Consider the following 19,862-nt stretch of genomic DNA (forward strand, 5'->3'; position numbering starts at 1 on the left):
GCTACGGACGATGTACGATGGTACGCGACTATCGTACGCAGATTGTACGATAGTTTCCGTTCTCATGAAAAATTTGATAATTACACAGATAGCCAATAGCCCAATAATAATTACAGTTCTTTTAGTGATAACATGGCTAATCATTGCCATCTATTGGCTCATTGTTTTACTAGGATCACATGCTGTTGCTTCATGGCGCAATCCTTTCATTGGTTGTTACTGTTGTTCAATTCGAATTATATGATTTTATTTATTTACTATATTATTTCCAAGGTACTGTTTGAAATGACGTTTACGTTTACGACCCATTTATAAAATCGAGTTGGCAACCCTAAACTGTGCTGAATGATGGTGGTAGTGCTTCAAGATTCACTGTAATTACAGTAGATTTACTGTTTTATAAACGTTTTTTACTGTATACTGTATTGATAAAATACAGTGTATGAAATTACTGTATTTAATTTCCGTTCATACAAATTTATCAGAGCTACCTTACACGTATAACGTAACGCAACCTAATCTAGAACCCAGAACAATTGACCTTTATCTATAAACAATGTAGACTAGGGTGGTTACATACTGTATTTAGGTATAGTGTACATGCAGGGAATTCTCCGATGAATCAGATCTAACGCTGAGCAAAAACAAACCATCTCTGTCTGACAAAGCAACAATGTATTTTAATGCATTTTGCATCTCATTTGTTATGTTTTGATTGGTATGGTATCGTTTTATTGCTAATATAGTGAGCACATACCTTTTATTTAAGATTAAGACTTTTTAATTGTTGTGGATACCGTAAATTAAACCAAAAACTATATGATCATAAGAATGGGCGGAAATGCAAAACGAATATCAGCAACAATTTCGTATGGATCGGCTTCAAATACAAGACTTTCGTAAATGGCTAAAACCTGCCAAAAAATCTGCTTATGAATTTTGTACTGTCTGTAATTTTTCATTAACTACTGATCCTAAGACACGGTGAAGGTGTTTAGCATAAACTTGATTTCCTGGCCAACCATATGTACTTACCGTTGATATTATTTTTTAAGAGTCAGCAACGTGTAAGTTCAGTTGATGAGCGATGGAAAATTAAAAAAAAATTCATCAAAATTCTGTAACATGCGTCAAATTTAATTCCAATAATGAAATGATTCTGAGGATAAAAGTAGAAAAATATATCAAAGTCACTAGTATATTATTTTAGAATAACTTACAATTATAATATGTGTTTACAAATAAATTAATACAGCAGCTTATTTTTCTTTTAATTTTTAAATTAACTTTTACTGTAATTTTACTGTATTCGATTTTGAAATCTGCTGTATTGTTTTTGAAAACTAATATATTTTTTAACTAACAACACCAGTGTTGCCAACTGCAGCTTTCAACTTACGGTGAAATCACCGCAAGCATTCTACCATCCGCTAGGCTTCAGAATTGGCAACACTGAACAACACTGTAATAAGTAATTTTATTTTTGAGTTTTGGCATCTGGAAGCACCGGGTGGTGGTGGTAAGAGCTGAGACTTTTATTATACTCATCAAGATCAGTCAGTCTTCAATGTTTAAATTTTAGTGGTTTTCAATACTATTTACGAATTATTAAACTGTTAAACAATTATAATCAGCAGTTTTCAAGACGTGATTTACATTTTTTTACACCTCTTATTCGCGGCTTTTGCGACATCCGGTTGCTACTTCATATATACAAACTGTTTGTACGAGAAGACCGCAATATGGCTCTAACTAACATTGAAAAGGAATATGAAGATTTTGTAAAGAACAACTCATGGCTGCTAATATATTACGTATGTATGAAAAGTAATATAGTATTGCTTTTTGCTTTGTGCCACGCGTTAAAGGCTTAGTACCCACATGTGATATCAAAAAAATTTATCCTTTTTCTTTGTGACACGCGATAAAAGGCTTAGTACCCACATGAATTCTTTGCTGTAATTATAACCGAGAATATTTTTAATACACATAAAAGCTTGTTTTGTTGACAACAGGGCATAATTATTAAAACTTTAAAATAAAAATAAAATCCTAACAACTTAAATCCTTTCTGATCAGAACTTTACTATACTTTATCCTACAATCTATATCAAGTTGAAGTAGTAATTGAAGTAAACCTTTGTTTTTCAGAAAATTTGCAGAGAAGGTCAGCCACAATATTTGTCTGCTTTAGAAGCTAAAAAGCCTCGTAATAAGCACTTAAATAGGTACAGAGACGTCAGTCCCTACGACCATACACGTGTTAAATTAAACCGAATTGAAAGGGATTACATCAATGCCAACTTTGTAAATGTAAGTTTTTCTTATCATGTTTATTTTTATTCTAGATGAATGAGTAGCTTTAAGTAATACTATAAAATTGCAGATACCATCGGCTAAAAGATCTTATATTCTAACCCAAGGACCATTAGCTGCCACTATGGGACATTTTTGGCTCATGGTATGGGAGCAATGTAGTACTGGCATAGTCATGTTAAACAAATTGATTGAAAATAAGGAGACAAAGTGTCACCAGTACTGGCCCGGCGAAGAGGGATTAGAGTCTATTTATGAAGATGTTCAGTTGGCTGTCACCCTTATTAGTGAACAAAATAAAAATTACTACATACTCAGAAAATTTAAGTAAGTGCTTCTCATCATTATATAAAACATTTTTCTCAAAAAAATATGAAAATATGAAACTAAATGATTAAAGACCTTATTTTTAGAGATTTTATTTTACTTTATTCTTGTAAGAAAACTATAAAAGAATTTATTAAGACAAGATAATTATAAAAAATAAACATGTATTTAAATTAAGCTTGGCCAATTTAACTCTTCTTTATTTAATAAAATTTGTTTGATTTTGGTTATGATCCTACTATGAGTTTCTATCTAATAACTTATCTGATATTTTACTTTTTGTGTGTGTCCATAATACCATTTGAGCTACAGCTGCTAAAAGTATTGTTATTTAAAGTTAATGGCCACATATGAGATTGTTCATAATATATATTTTTAATATTATAAATTTTGTTGGGATACATAACTTTTATATACAATCCTGAGTTATGCTGAAATTGTTGAGATTTTTGTTAATTTTATGTGTTAGTGTTTATGGCGTTTTGCAAACTATTTACAGTGGTACTATATGTCAAAGAATTACTTATATTTATCAGTCAAACCTCTCTAATTTTTCTCTTCTCTACAACTAAGAATTTGTGGCATTTTTCATGATGTGACTACTTTTTGAAGGATTTATACTTAAATCTGAGCATTTATTGTTAACATTTGTGTATCAATAGTTCTTTCTGGTAAACAAATGCTATTTATTCAATGATATTATAATGCTTGTCATGCTTTAATCCTTGAAAGAACAAATAATTTGATCATATTAATCAAGGCTTATGTGAAAAGAAAGTTCTTTTTGTTTTGATTTTCTATTTAAATGAATAAGGCCTTGCAAATGTATGTTTTAATGACAGTTGTTATGTTTGCGATTGTATTTTTTCTTTAGAATAAAATCATATACAAAAATTTTACTATCACTATTTTAAATTTTCACCAAATTGTCTTCAATTTGTCAAATTTTAATATATTACATATATGTTTTGTAAATTATTACAGACTTCAAGATTTGGAAAGCAAAGAAACACGCGATGTCTTACAATTCCACTACATAACGTGGCCCGACTTTAAAGTACCAAAATCACCGACTCAATTTTTAGATTTTTTAAATGATGTTTGGTCTTCTGGAATTTTGGAGTCCAGTGGACCACCAATTATACACTGTAGTGCAGGAATCGGTCGATCCGGTACTTTTTGTCTTGTGGACTCTACTCTTTTTAGTGTAAGTACATATCAAAGAAATACAATATAACAATAATACAAACACTACTAAGTTGGAAAGTTGTACAAAAATTTTACAAAAGTTTTGGTTATTAATATGATAAATAAAAGGTATTCTTTTAATGTTGTAGATGGAGAGTCAAGGAGTTGACAATGTAGACCCTAAGGAAATAATGAAAATCATGCGGACACAGCGAATGGGCTTAATTCAAAATACTGATCAATTTCGTTTCTGTTATCTGGCGATCATAGAAGGCGTCAAGAGATTTGATCCTAATTACGTAAGTTAATATTTGTAATTAATTGCTATAATAATATTAAAATGTGGTAGACTAGACATGCATTTTTGCTGTTGGGTCAATAAACTTGAAATTTATTATTATTATTCCATATGGTATTTCTATATCATGTATATTCTGTAAATGCAAATGCACTGATAATAACCTTACGAATATTTATTTACATGGACAGAAAAAGGCGCCTATAGAGGAGATAAATTCTGAGGTTGATGATACATCATCAGAAACTTTAAATCTCGATCCATCATGTGCACCACCTTTGCCACCACGGGGAGCAAGTCTCGAAACTAGTCCGTGTTTTGGTCCACTGCCACCAGTTCCAGTGGACTCTAACCAAGGTAGTACATTAAAAACAACTATTGTCTATTGCATAGATTTTATCGCGGGCTTTGAGCGCGGCGACCGAATCAAGAAATTCCGTAACGAAAAAAACCTAACACTGATCGGAGACGTAGCAAGCGCGGCCGGTGCAGCCGGTACCCGTGAGAGTGAGACGGATTATAAGGGGTGTCTGAGTGTGGTAGAGTAGTAGATTGAATTAATATCAAAGATAAAACTTGCATTAATATCAGAGAAAAAATACCGCATAAAAATAAATAAATCATTATTTATATTTGCTTGAGTTGCTAAAAAATGCTATGCAATAGCATTAACGTAGCAGTCCCCGAGTGCCACACGTATTTTTTTAATTAAACATATTGTATTTATACACATATTTTATATAGATAATTATGTATAGTAGACATATTGTTACAGATGATTTGTACAGTTCCAGTGACAGCTCTGAATTTAGTTCCCCACTTCAATCACCATTACGATTCGGAGACATCAAAGACAAGGAAAAGGATGAATCAGACGACCTGTAAGTCCTATCTTTAATTATAGTGTATATACACTCCCACTAGGAAGGGGGTTGACTGATTGCACTGGTGAAATAACCACTTTCACAGGTTATTTCACCAGTGGGCGATGGGGTCGTCAGGTCCCTACGCCTAGATATAGGATGCGTTCTAGTTCTAGATCATTGTATCTTAGATGTCTTACTTAATTTTCTTTAATATTAATACATCATTATAACAGTCTTTAGTTTGAAAGACATTTTCAACACGAGCAGAATAATTTTAGAGAATTCCATTGAGGATGCTCTTCAGATGGAGAATGTCTCTTCTTTCTTTTCTAACTGTATTTTTATCGTATATTTTTCTTAGCCGCCCTAATTATTCTCCATTAATGTTTCGAACCCTCCATATTTTAACATGAATCTTAAAGACAAGCTTAGCTTAAATCGATATATGGCTTTTAAATTAAAGGATACAATAAGTCCATTTTGTTCTACCAATACCAAGTTGATGAACGTACCTAATTTTGTCACATGCAAAACCATGGTTTTGTTAGACAAAAAAAAATGAAGAAATGATTCATATTAGCTAGAAGTATTTCTTTTATCATTAGATGTAAACATATACAATTTAGAAATATTAAAGTTATTCATTATTAATCTCATATTTATCTTCTTACAGGCTCACAGAAACAAGGTAAGTTAATAAATTATATTGGATAGTTTAGGACCGCAATTGTCTACTGAATTTGATTCCTACCATTACCTCGAAATGATAGTCAGAATGCTTGCGCCTGGTAGTGTTAGGTTTAATTTCCAGACTGTAAAAATGAATTGGTTTCGAAAACTAAACATCTGTGGTATCCACTGTGTTCACTCTTACTTTAGTCGTGAAAGATGTCACAATGTGCCCAATCAATGGCTTACAACTTACTTGGGTTCAGGTTAGCGTATGTCAAATAGCTTACGCAATTTTGATTAAGTGTGTAAACACACATATTCAAACCAATATTCTAGTTTTTAAATAAGAAATAAATTAAATAAAGGAGCGCAGGCAAGAATAGTTCAGCAGAGTGGTCTGATGTTACATAACTTTCATATATATTACAGACAAGATGGCCCGACATTAAGAGCAAAGGCTAGGACACAAAACATGGAACGACCTCTACGCCAACTATTAACACCAGAACCGGAGAAGAAACCAAAAAAACCGAAATGGCTGCCAATGTCAATCATTATTGCATTAGGGATCGTCGTAATTGGATTTATTTACGTATACTATTAACCTGTTAGTTAAGTTAGTCGTTAAGTTAGTTGATAATTTGTGCAATTAACATCTATATCATGCAAGTAACACAGTTTTGAGACTAATGTTATATGTTTGTGTCATAAGTAAATTTATATATTTCAGTAGAAGACTCAATTGTGAATGCGTCTGTGATTGGCTACTCAATTGACGAGGGGTGAAGTGGGGCTCTTATTGTCAAATTGTATGCCTATTTTTACTTTCACAAATTCTAACCGTGTGCGCTTGAGTCTATAAAATTATTTAATAACAATGTTTGGATGACTATAAGAGGAAATCCTGCATATATCAAATACATTGTAGTCACTGCCATTTATATGGATATCATATCTGATCTACAACTGTTATTTTGGTAAGGATTTGATAATATGCAGGTTATTTAATTTTGTAATACACACTAAAGTGTCTATTACAAAGGTTTTTGATTAGTGCGGCGTGTCCGTGTATTGATTACAAATCATATACACACTTAGAAGGAAAGATCTTTTTTATATAATTACTGTCTAACTATTACAATACTTATATTTTATTTTCACATACGCGCCCTAAATGTTTATAAGTTGCAGGCTGGTACGAATGCGCGTCGTATGTAAACATCGGTCTCTTATAATGCATTAGGTCTTTAGGTATGACAAGCCCACCGCTAACTATAACGCCAACGTATGGACCTAATATGTTATGAAATATCCACTTTTTTCTTTCTTATATTCTTTACATTCCCACGAAACGTATCTTTAGTTTTTGTATATTTTTCAAAATATAAGTTCGGTTACAAGATACTATGTAACTAAAAGATTACTATACATTGTTATCGAATTTATCAACTTTTTCTAACAAAGGCATGTAACACATATCGATTTCAATTATATTTTGTAGAACGTTGTAACGTAGTTCATATAAATTTTACATATCTTTTTCATTCAAGCGGAAGCGGGTTGTGTATTTATCTGCTGTCTCCTGTTGTATAGCAGTTTGGCAATCAAAGGTTCTACTTTACAACCCTCGAATAAATCGCCTCTACGTAATATGTGTGATCTGGCTTAATATTGTAAGAACGTCAACTTACAATACAATAAGTTAGTCATTTGCATGCCTTTTGTACTGAAAACATAAAATAAATAGTATTAAATCGTATTGTTTTTGTCATTTTTCATTTCTTACCACGAAATATAACATTGACCGTTAACGCCCTGGTACTACTAATTTACACATTTGGAAAAAAATGTTTCCGTTTAAAGTACTCGGATAACATCTGTTTTTAATATCTTTTGAAGAGAGAGAGCTTCAGAACTGAGCTAACTATTACAGTCCGAGTCACTTGAATAGCCTCACCCCTAAAATTAATATAAATTCTGTTGTATATTCAATATTGTCTGTTTTACTTCATAAGTAAACTTCATTAGCGTCGTACTATAGCTTAATCATAAAAAGTAAAAATAAGATAAATAAATAGTACTAACTGTACACTAAAGTAGTGAAAATGGTGCGTCACTTGAATAGCATCAGTGAAATAAAACACAAATAAATAAGGCTATAATTTGTTTTTAATACTTTGTATACTTTCCATTGCTTTTAATAACTTCAAAAATACGTTCGGGAGTTGACTTATATAATGAATTAATGTAATTTTGATCCAAATTATTACAATTTTTATGAATTTCTTGTTCAAGATCTGCGCTGCTATTAAACCGGCGTCCACCAGCAAATATCTGGCGAGATAGATAGCCCCAAATATTTTCCATAGTATTCAAGTCCGGAGAGTTCGATGGCCAATCTAATACTTCAATTTTACTTTATTGAAACCAAGCTTTTGTTTCCTGTGACGTATGTATAGAGGCATTATCGTGTTGGAAAATCCAGTTCCGGTGTTTTAAAATTGTACAAATATTTTTTCTTTACTTCTAATAGATTAGTATACAATGCTGAATTTTGTTTGCCTCGGAGAATTGAAATTGGAATAGGCGCCTTATAAGAAACCGCCCAGATACCATTACTGAGCCAACTCCCGAATGACGACGTGATAACACCCGCTCTTCTTTTCTTAGATCGTGAAAATAATATGAATAGCCATCTATACCATATAATTGAATTTATTTTCATCACTAAAAACAACATTATGCCATTGATTTGTCCAAGACATATGTATTTTAGCAAATAACAATCGCGCTTTTTGATGTTGATCGCGCAAATGAGGTTTCCTCTTGATTTTCTGCCGTTTAAGATATGGTGATGACTTTATAATGCGTCGCACGGTAGACAGTGATGTGCTGGTGTTCACTTCATTCGCAATTTGTCGTGCTGTCTTGAAAGAATTAGATGTTGCACGTAAAATAAGCCGACGTTCACTTGACGAAGTAGCCAATTTTGTACGACCTTTATAGTTTTTTCCATAGTTTTCTTTATTTTTCACATAATTATTAACTACTTTAGGATTGCGACCAATTTTTATAGCAATTTCACGGTGAGATAGTTTTTGATCCAAATAAAAATTCACTTTTTCTCTTTCGATTTCAGTTAATTTTCGACCACGACCCATGATAGCTAAACAATTGGATAAGACTTCAAAAAAAAAATATACATAATATTCGACGCTTAAATAAAGAATTGCTACAAAAAAAAACAAAACAAACGCACGCGAGTAATGTTTTAACAGTACTGAGGCTAATCATGTGACGCGGACGAAATGTCGCACCGACGCGGGGCGCGGTATTCCAGTGGGGGGTTAGTACGTGTTTTGTTTTGTATCGTAATGCACTGCGCATGAAGTCAAATTAATACTATTATGAAAATAATATTCGTTCATATTTATACAGAAATTACAAAATTTAGGGGTGAGGCTATTCAAGTGACGCGGACTGTATATGTTCACTCTGATACTGAATTTTACACTTATTGCATACGCTGTTTTGCTACAGGGTAAAAAGAGACGGAAAATGTAAATTGCCATTGAGTTGACTATAAATTACTGTTTCTTCTAGAGGCTATCAATAAAACTATAATGTTTTAAACCACTATTATATAAAAAAAAACCTAATGAAGCTACAATTGTAGACCATTCGGGTATTTGGGCGGTGACGCATATACTAATAAAAACATCGTATAATTTTGAGAATTTTATTAAGAGAACATTAAATTTTGACACTTATTAGTACCTACAAAAACCTATACTGTCACTCATCCAATGAAAATCAAGATCCAGAAAACACCGAGGTTGTAATGCTGGTAGAAACCAACAAAGAGGTCTAAGGACCAACAACAAGAGAGGTCTGGTAAATATTATTAAATTTGTCTTCTATACATTAAAATTCACGGCCAAAAATATATCAATTAAAAGCATTTAATGGTAACATTAAAACACGATATAAAAAAATATATTATGCTTAGTACTTTATACAATGAAAGAACACTGAAGAATACTGCATTTCATGCAATTTATCAACAATAAAAATATCATATATGTATCACATAGTCATGCCAAATACAAGAATATTTTTATATATACAAAAGCTGATTTCGAATTTTTCATGTAGAACAATTTACTAACGCATACATTACGCATGTTTTTATTTAATATATACCTATAAAATTCATGCAATGCATGCCTTTCACTTATACATAATACTATTAGTATTCTAAACATCAATGGTGTGATTGAATCTTATTGGGATTATATTTGCAAAATTCAATCACAAACAAGGAGACCAGTAAAACAGGCAAGTTCACATTAAATGCCTTCGTACCTACGGGCATCCAAAAAATATGCTATACAATATTGACGTTTTCAACGACAGATAAAGACAAGTATTTCTATATATTTTTTGTAAAAACTATTAAAGAATCCTTGGTAGATTTAAAGTTTGCTCATGTAAATATTTGTTATTACTTTAATTATGGCTACTTTTAATATTACAAGATTTGAGTAAGCAGACACAAATAGAACGACAATGTTTTAAATCTGAAAATATTATTCAGCTTACCAATTACTTACCACATTTTCGGACGAATTCAATTTTTTTTTATTAGCTTAGCCAACTGCAGAAAGTTTCATTCAAATACAAACATAATTTGTCAGAATTTAACAACAAATAGCAATTTACAAAGATTATTATTCTTAACCTTATAATTTAAAATCTGGAATCACACATGTGAAGCTCATAAAATACACAAAGTAATGTGGTATAAGTACCACAAAAACTGTCTTAATTAATAAAACGTCAATTTTACTGTGTAGCTATGTTGTGATGTAACCAAATGTAAATTCAACATCTTCAACTTTGACACAAATTTACAGAAATTTATAAATCTCGATTAGTAGTGACGATGAGAGATCATCTTCACCTGGCTTTTGCTGCCGCGGGATCGTGGTACTCATGAAACATATACTATACATTTACTCCTTCGGTGGTCTGGGCAATGGGTACTTTGATTTTTGACGGAGTATGTGGATGCATTCATCCATTATTTTACGGCAAAAGTTGTAGCTCAGGTGAAGTTCAGATAGGGCAGCTGGTGTATGACTACTTCATAAAATACAAGGAGAAAAAATTCTCAGCCACCCCAGCGAAAGTTTCATTCAAATACGACATAATTTGTCAGAATTTAACAATAAATAGCTAGTTACAATGATTACTTCTGTCAACCTTATATAAAATCTGGAATCACACATGTGAAGCTCATAAAATACACAGGATACTGTGATACAGTAGGTACCACAAAAAATGTCTTAATAGAAACGTCCATTTGACTGTGTACAATACCAAATGTTAATCCAACATGTTCAACTTTGACACAAATTTACTGAAATTTAGAAAAATCGTTAGTAGCGACGATAACAGTTTTCCTTCATCTGGCGTTTGCCGCCTCGGGATCAGCGGCATCGTGGTACTCATGAAAGCAGGGTACTATACATAAATTTGTTCGGCATTCTGGGCAATGGTACTGTGTTTTACGACGGAGTATGCGGCCGCATTCGTCAACTGTGTTCCAGCAAAAGTTGCAGCTCAGCGGAGGTCCAGATCGCACAGCTGGTGTATGACTAGCTCGCGTGGTTTGCGCAGTCGAATCAGTAGTCACAGTTTCACAAGAAGTGGACGTACACGTGGTAACTGGAAGAGTAACGGATTGCGGTGTCGGGACAGTAGCAGATGTCGATGGTTGACGGTCTTGAACGGTGCGTATGAGTAACGAACCAACAGTTTGTTCGGCTTTCAATCGTCGGCTCTGTGAATTTAAATAAGAAAATTTTTACATTTTACCATTAAATAGCTTATCGTAAGCCATCAACTACTTAGTTAGTACCATAATGTCTACCTAAATTCCACGTGTCTCTGTACTTATCGTTAATACGATATAATTAAATAACGATATTAAAAGGTGGATATTTAATATATATCTTAATTATTTTACTGATTTTATCATACTGTCCTACACTATTCAACTCCTTAAATTTGCTGAACTTCAATACGTGGGTAAAACTGAAAATGTTTAGAACTGGCTGGTTAGTTATATTACTAATGACAATTTTTTTGAATTCCAATTTTAGAACACTGCAGTAACCTAAAATAGTAAATTGCATTCGTTATTTGTTTTTTGGAATTGGCGGCAAATCTAAAACTCTTGTTACACATGATAATGAACTTAGCGCGAGAAAATTTTGGATCAATGATTTATTATGATATTCTTTGTGACACTCAACAAAGCTATGATAGGCGATTAGAATTTCTTAAGCCCCATTTCGTTTCTAAGAGAGTGACCTATCAGCAGATAGGTACGGGCAAGCCTAGGCATTGGTATGAGTCAAGTTCAAAAAATATTACACGAACACGAACGAGGCATCAGGAAGTAAAGTTCTAGATAGAGAGAGAAGACTTTCGCATGGACTGGTGTCGCCAAATGTTAGATAAGTTCAACGGCGGTGACTCAAATGCTGTACTGTTACGAACCCGAAACTAAAAGACAATGAGCTCAGTGGGTGTTTTCGAGGATCGGCTAACTAATGTAAGGAAAGGAAGGAGTCAAGGAAAAAAGATGATTGCCTTATTCTTTTGTCGGAAAGGTCATTTCGCGACAGTTGTGCTAGAAGATGGAAGGACAGTTACTGCAGACTGGTATATGTGAATCGCTGTTTGCCTGTTGTCCTGATAACATTTCGACAGCAGCACCCTCGAAGCAGGAGCCAGGAGGAGTTGAATATTTGACTATGGCAGGTGTCGAGATAATGTCAGTCATCCGCCATACAGTCCTGACCTGGCACCCTGCAACTTTCATTTATTCCCAAGAACTAAAGATAAAATTCGAGGTATTCGCTTTCGATACGGCGATAGGGTTCAAAAATGCCAAAGAAGAGACCCCTAACGAAAAATGGAATCTCTTTTTTCAGTGGTTCCTTCGAATGCGACGATGTGTAGAGAGGAACGGAGATTACTTCGAAAAACAATAAGTATTGGCAAAGTCCTAGATTAAGCCGTTTTTCATTTTCTAAACATTTCAGTCAGTCAATCAGTGTGTATTACCTTAATTGTAAAATATTGTGGGTATGATTCATGTTTCTGAAGCGTAGGCGAAGAAAGCGTTGTAGCGATGGACGAAGGTATTGGCTCCGAACTTTGTTTTCGGATTTCCCTATCCTCTGGCTGGACGCGATTCTGACGCTTAAACAATTTTGTGCGGCGCAATCGAAGGTCTACTTGAGAATCTGTAAATGTATTGCATGAATCATTTAAAATGTAGGCCTACAAGAATAATTTATGTATATTGTGTTCCAATAATTGCAGAAACATCTAAGTTTTTAGAATCGTTTTGGTATTTTCGAATGCATTTCCTAAAGAAATTCATTAAAATGGTTGTTGCAATCTAAGGACTGTAACTATATAATTTTTCCGAAATTCTACTCTTTGATTAAGCTGCGATGTTGTAAACATCTTTTTGACCTTAAGAAGCATAAAAGGATTTTCGATATTGGTGATGTAGAAGAGTAAGGAATGGAGACGAAAGTAAAGAGAGTGTTTTACAAAATAATCAGATGCTTTATTGCCTATTTTGGTATTAAGTAGTGCTACGCACATATTTACAGATTATTATGACAACTATTCGTATCGACATTTCAATTGTTAATGGTAAATCCCTTTTTATTATATATTATAAAGACAATGGTTTGAGTCTAAATTATGACAACTTTTATAATACTGAAAATAATAGTGTCCATCGATGTTTCTACTTAAACTTTTAAAGGAGAATTCTGGTAACCAATCATTAAAACGGGTATAGAGTTCCGATTCTATTACGCGTTGTATAGCATAAAGAATAATCACTTAATCTAAAAGATTGCAGTTACAATATCCAAAAGGAAATATTATGCGATGTTACGATAACCCTAAACCTTAAATCAATTAAATGCACACATTTTGCATAGGATTGAGATGTCTATTTAATTATAAAGAATAAGTACAAACAAAAATTCTCATCATGTTATACAATACAAATTATTTTTATAAGCAAACTTCCATCCAATAATTCCTATGCACCCTGAATAGGGATAATCATTTACGTCAATTATTACAAAAAAAATCCCTATAAATACAGGATACAAATAAATGCGCGTTCTTGACAGACTTTAGATTCAAAACTTACAATAAAAATCAGTCAAAATGAAGAGATCTTTCATGTGTGTGGGGGGGCTTAAAATTAAGATTAAACCTAGTACTATTGATAATTACTTTGTGTCAAATATTAACTTATAAGATAAATGCACGAAATATTGAGTGAGTATTAACGAATCGTACAATTAAAAGTCGTGTATCTATTCAGAGAAAAGCGATTCTTATAATTCAAAACCTTGAAAGGAATCTAACCCCTTTCATCCATACGTGAACCTAACCGAAGATGAAATTAGAAAAATGATTTATCAACATATAGAGAATATTCTAGTAAATGTTTATAATTCATACAAAATTGAATTTGAAAAGTCAATTAATATGTTTTTGAGGAATTTATTTTTGTACTGATTGTGTAATATTTTTTGATGATTTTTTTTTTTTAAATCATATAATTAGAATTAAAAAAATCATTGCCTGATTTAATAGTACTTGTGATGTGTTGGAAATGGTTGAAAGTATGAATAACACAAATATCTCTCAACTATCACAGAAATTATCTTCACTGGTGTAGATTTTTTTGATGTTGAAGACTAAACTATATATATTACAAGTTATTCAACCAGAGGTAGATTATTGAAATAAACCTTAGCTGCCCGTTAGTTGGTACAAAGTTCAACTATGCGACTTTTGATAGATTTATAGTCATTATTAATTCTGATCCTATCATTGTAATTATAATAAATTCGCTATCACATATTTTCACATATTTTTAAATCCTATCAGTAATGCGCAGTACGATAAAAAAAGCTTTTACAAATATTTACTAGTCTTAGTGTACTATTGAGATCTAAATATACATGGCAATGCAACACCAATTAAAGTATCACAAATAATTTAGTGCATCCGACTAATCATTTTACTATGGAATACTGGATAAATCATTACAAATACTTATATCTTGCGATAGCCTATCATTGCTCTTATCAAATCAACTCTTAATTTACATAGAATGATTGACTCAGGAGAAGATAGTTTGAGAGCACACGTGTCCTGTTTTTATTATAAAAATGGTGGACCGTGAGCAAACAACTGTATCGTTCGATGTATGTTACATTCAGTATATCGCAAGCGCTGCTACTTATCTATGCCATAAATAGAAACTTAATTGTTTGAGGTGGAGGTAAAAACTAGCGGGATGCAAGGCAGGACGCCATCTTGCCATGGTCACGAATATTCGAGAGCCGACATCCCGCCGACCGCGTTCTATTGCATATAATTGACGTTTAGGTTCTGGTTGTTTACTTGCACCTGGAAGTCGAGCGGCCGTGGGTCAATAAAGCCCACGGGCACCGGGTGCGGCGGACATAACAAAGCCATTTGTTGATCCTGTTGGGGGATTTCTTCTTTCGTTTGTAATGGCGGCGTTGAATGTTCTCTCTTTATCCTGCTCTTGATACTCGGCCTGTTATTCGGATATCCCTTCTTTTTGTACTCTAGCCACAGTGTCCTGTTGTTCACACCAAATAAACGCGCAGCTTTACAGAATCCTATGCCACCAAACCGCACTGCCTCCAAGGCGCGCTGAAAGTTCTCAGCCGCTTGTGGGTTGGTCGTGCGCCGCCTCTTCTGTTGCGTCAAATTTGACATTTCGTGAGCGGTTGGGGCTTCGGTGGCACAACTGGGGCCGGGAGACGGACCGGCTACTCCCAAATTCTGGCCATAATCGGATATATCGTGATCCGTGTGAGTGTTCATTACATTATTCATGTACATTCCCGGGTCAGGTTGTATCGTTCCACCTCCAATACAGGCGTTTGAGTATCGTGGATAAGGATGTTCAATCATGCTCCACTGTCCCCCTGGGAAGAGAGATTAATGATTTCGTATAATACAATTTAAATAACAAAATAATTCAAACTTAAAATTAATATTCATTTATCTCCCTTCCCTGGAATATAGAATATCTGTTCCAAATTAAATTTATAATTTACAAGTTACAATTGCAAATTTACAACAACAACATGCCAACATCATTTCTATTGATTGAAATATTATGAAAATAAAATCATGAAATGCAATGAAAAAAATTATTCTACAATCAAATTAACCAGGGTAGTGAGGTAATGATTATGAAATAACATAAGTTATGTATAAGAATGAAAATTAAATATAACATACCTGGGGCAATGCCAACTGCATCATCAATGGTCATAGGTTCAACATTCATGTTATGTGGTTCATCAGCCTGGAACAATTCATCAATCAATTAAGATACAGTAGTCTATAACCAAAAAGATCATTTTTATTATATTAAAGAATTATTACAGCTTCTTCATAATATAAGAAAAATTTAAAATAAATTTAGAATATTATTATATGTATATTATTTTTACTAAACTGCAATGTTACCCAATTATAAAAAATATCAGATTATTCTTTGTTTATAAACACACTTATAACTTAAATTTTACGAAAATACAGAATATCTATTAGGGGCCGTTCATAAAATACGTTCGCATACAAGGGGGGGGAGGGGTCTGGCTGAGTGTGACAAGATGTGACAAGGGGGGAGGGGGGGTATAGGGCAGCGTGACGTTCGCCGTTTATTACATGACATGAGTCATGAGCGCTAGCTCTGTGGCGCGACTCTAGCGCCGTTGCGATCCGACACAACGGGTTTCTTTGTTTTTCCAATACTTGAGAGAGTAACGTTTCCACGTACCCTGCGCTTCGATTCAGTAACAAATGAAAATACTATTTCTCATGTATTTATTGTTATTTTATTCCTTCATTTGTCATTTAGCAGAGAACTAATACAGACGCTTTTTTCATCTTCTCAATTTAATACTCTTCAGTTAATTACTTTATACTCTTTAATATTGCCGCAATTTGTCACTTCTGATTTTAATAGTTGAGAAACATATAAGAAAACAATGACATCGATAAGAGGTGAACTCTATCAAAAATTATTTAACACTTATAAAAAGAGAACTCGAACTCGAGAGCTGTCATGCATAATAGGAGATGAAAACGATGGTACGGAAGATGCAGAATGGTTAGATGACAATGAAGTGGACGGTAGTTTTGAAGGTGAAGAAGAAGAAGATGGTGCAATACCAATTGTAGATATTTCCATGGCCCATTTAGAAAATCCTTGGACTTCTGAATAATAGAAATATTATTTATTATTTATATGTTCGTTATGAAAGATATTTATTAATTTATTTAAATTTTATTATAATAACTAAATAAATGTTTTTAATTTTCAGAATTTGTCTACTATCATTTATCATACTCATCAGGGGGGGGGGTCTTAGTTTTTGTGACGAAATATTTCTAGGGGGGGTCACAAAAAGTGTGACACAGCGTGACAATGGGGGGGGGAGGGGGTCAAAAAACGCTGATTTCAGTGTGACGTATTTTATAAACGGCCCCTTAGATAATACAAGAGACATTAAGCATTTGGAAATCTATAGATTTAAGCTACAGCTGAGTCAAATTATAGTGGAATGGTGGGATAATACCACAGACGTTTTTATTAATGAAACCTTTAGGAGCTAAATTTCAACTTACAGATTCCATAACCTCTAATCTTTCATCATATTCCCGCATACGTCTCTGTTGCGGAAGACTACTCAATGTGATGGTTTCTGCACGCACAATATCTTGTGAATTCTGCCCAAAATCTTCATGCTTAGTGTCATCCAGCACTAGGCTCCCTACTCCCATCGACCCTGTAGAACTTTTTCTGCGACTAAAATTAATGAAAACCATTTCTTTAGTCCTATAAATAAGAATCCATGTATTTGTATAAGTCACTTTTTTAAGAGATCATATAATTTACCGTCGTTTTTTATTGCAGGGTGATGATGAAGGTGATGCTGAGGGTCTGAGTGACTCAACTTCACCAGATGACTGAAATTCAGATGACATGTTCTGCCTTGTAAGAGATGTAGAGTCTGGCATTTCTGTCAAACCTTTGATTTTTAGTACTTTTGCAGTGTCAAGAAGCTGAAGTTTAAAAAAAAAACATTAAAGGTTTAATTCATTATATTTCTATAACCATATATGAGTGAATTGTTAGGTTAGAGATTTTTTACCTGGGGTAACTGTTCTTCAGTCACATTAACTTCACCATAGTACATGAAATCTACCATTGTACGAAGATTAGAAAAAGTAACATCTTTTAGAATGACAATAGGATGTCGAGATGGGTTATCTACAAACAGTGTCTGGAACGAATAAATAATGTTATGTATATTCTTAATAATATAGTATAAATATCAGTTAGCATATCTACCAATAACATATGTATTCATTATGTCATACCATTTATGAGCAAAGTTATATTTATTTACCTGAAAATAAGTACTGCATGCTGAAAGAACCACTTTATGAGCCTGTAAGTGTTGGCCTTCTGCTGCCAAGGTAACATCTACTAATGTTTTTGTATTCAGAAGTGTTGTAAACATCGAAATAAAGTTAGGTTGATGGTTATTCCACCGCAAACTGTACTGTTGTGTCATGGTGACTCACTACAAATACAAAAGGGATAAGGTACACTTGCATTTCAATTATGTAAATTTTGAATACATTTGTATTCATATTTTACAAAATTAATTGCATACATATTCGTCACAAAACTGATTTAAACGCAAAGCAATTATGAATTACTGTGCTGAACTATTTGGAAAAAAGTTGCATTCGCTTCAGCTTTATTAAAGTTTATTAGACGGAACAACCAACGCAAACTATGAAGTAGATAATAGCACATAGTTTAAATACTCCGTTAAATTATTTGACATCGCGTCACTCACCAACGTTATAATTAATAAAAATCCCTCCAACTGCATAGACTTTTGTGACGCTGATGTTTACAAAAAGAGCATTAATCGTTTAAATTCAGACACAATCATAATAAATTCAAAATGTTATATGTATAATGTAAGAATACACTATTTAAATATTATACAAAAACAACGATTTACTTACCGTGAGGCCAACCCGGACAAATGACATCAATCAATAACAAAGACAAAATCGAAGTCTAATAATTTATGATTTGGAAGATTTACTTACATTGTTTGATAGAGCCAATATATAATATGTAGACAAATTTACACTTAAAACATTTATTTGCTATAAAATCCACCAACCCACGCCATTTACTTAAAGGTAAGTAGGTACCTACACAAAAATAAAACCCACGCCAAGTGCATCCAGTACTGCCACCATAAAATGGGGTTACCAAGTCCAAAAAATCATAATATGTTCATAGCTAATCAGCGCTGCCAATTTTACGTTTTTTTACGTAGATCTACGTATTTTAGGACTTTTCACTTCAGTCACAAAATGTACGCATTTTAATTAAATCGCACAATATCTGTTGTTGTAATAAATATGTTGTATTAAATTTCATTTAGTAAAATGTAGTAATGATCATTAAAAAAAACATTCGTTTTTTTCAGTTTTACCTACCCTACGCTCTTCATTTCACTCATAAAAAAGTACTTGGATCTACGAACTTTTCCTATAGAATTATTACTAAATCTACGTCATTTTCAAAATCCGAGTTGGCAACACTTAGCTAACTTTAACATTCGCTTGTAGCGCGGTTTTTACTCTCACATTCCTACAAAACTACTCAGCTATTTCATGTAGTTTACGCTTCCTTACGAGACACATGGACATAATGACGGCCACATCCGATCATTATTACCATCATGACTACGTTCGAATTATAACTAAAAAGCTACTGCTCGTGAAAAACGTTATTGTAAAAATAAAATTCGTTTATTACGGAACATAAGATAGATAGGTATCATTTATTTCACGTCATTAAATCTAAACCTGTAGATAGATAAAGAAGACAGGGTGTAGGCCGAGCGAAATACCGTAAAAAACTCTCGGTACTCTTTTAAAAAAGTAAATTATCAAACAATACTTATTTTAAAACAAATAAAGCAAATTAATTA

At 33.1% G+C, this 19,862-nt stretch overlaps 2 protein-coding genes across 4 annotated transcripts; one reads left to right on the plus strand and one right to left on the minus strand.

The window, feature by feature from the left end:
- The first annotated feature begins 1,470 nt into the window (after window positions 1–1,470).
- LOC110999947 (tyrosine-protein phosphatase non-receptor type 1) lies at window positions 1,471–7,426 on the plus strand. The gene is made up of 9 exons (XM_022269244.2): window positions 1,471–1,814; window positions 2,152–2,313; window positions 2,387–2,643; window positions 3,628–3,850; window positions 3,981–4,130; window positions 4,321–4,486; window positions 4,905–5,010; window positions 5,669–5,683; window positions 6,097–7,426. The coding sequence occupies exons 1-9, from the start codon at window positions 1,743–1,745 to the stop codon at window positions 6,269–6,271; spliced, it is 1,326 nt and encodes a 441-aa protein (XP_022124936.2). The 5' UTR covers window positions 1,471–1,742; the 3' UTR covers window positions 6,272–7,426.
- Window positions 7,427–9,392: 1,966 nt separating this feature from the next.
- On the minus strand, window positions 9,393–19,109 carry LOC111000033 (longitudinals lacking protein, isoforms H/M/V). Of its 3 annotated transcripts, XM_022269395.2 has the most exons (8): window positions 18,967–19,109; window positions 18,246–18,422; window positions 17,988–18,119; window positions 17,732–17,898; window positions 17,461–17,641; window positions 16,066–16,132; window positions 12,805–12,986; window positions 9,393–11,512 (listed from the first exon to the last, which is right to left on the minus strand). In XM_022269395.2, exons 2-8 carry the CDS (start codon window positions 18,411–18,413, stop codon window positions 11,135–11,137), a joined length of 1,275 nt encoding a protein of 424 aa, XP_022125087.1. In that variant the 5' UTR covers window positions 18,414–18,422; window positions 18,967–19,109; the 3' UTR covers window positions 9,393–11,134. The 3 variants fall into 3 exon arrangements, with proteins under 3 accessions (XP_022125087.1, XP_022125053.1, XP_022125062.1); XM_022269361.2 differs by lacking the exons at window positions 9,393–11,512; window positions 12,805–12,986 and adding an exon at window positions 13,297–15,746; XM_022269370.2 differs by lacking the exons at window positions 9,393–11,512; window positions 12,805–12,986 and adding an exon at window positions 13,297–15,746 and having other exon boundaries at window positions 18,880–19,109.
- Window positions 19,110–19,862: the final 753 nt, after the last annotated feature.

This window comes from Pieris rapae, chromosome Z (genome assembly GCF_905147795.1).
Source record: "Pieris rapae chromosome Z, ilPieRapa1.1, whole genome shotgun sequence".
NCBI lineage: Eukaryota > Metazoa > Arthropoda > Insecta > Lepidoptera > Pieridae > Pieris > Pieris rapae.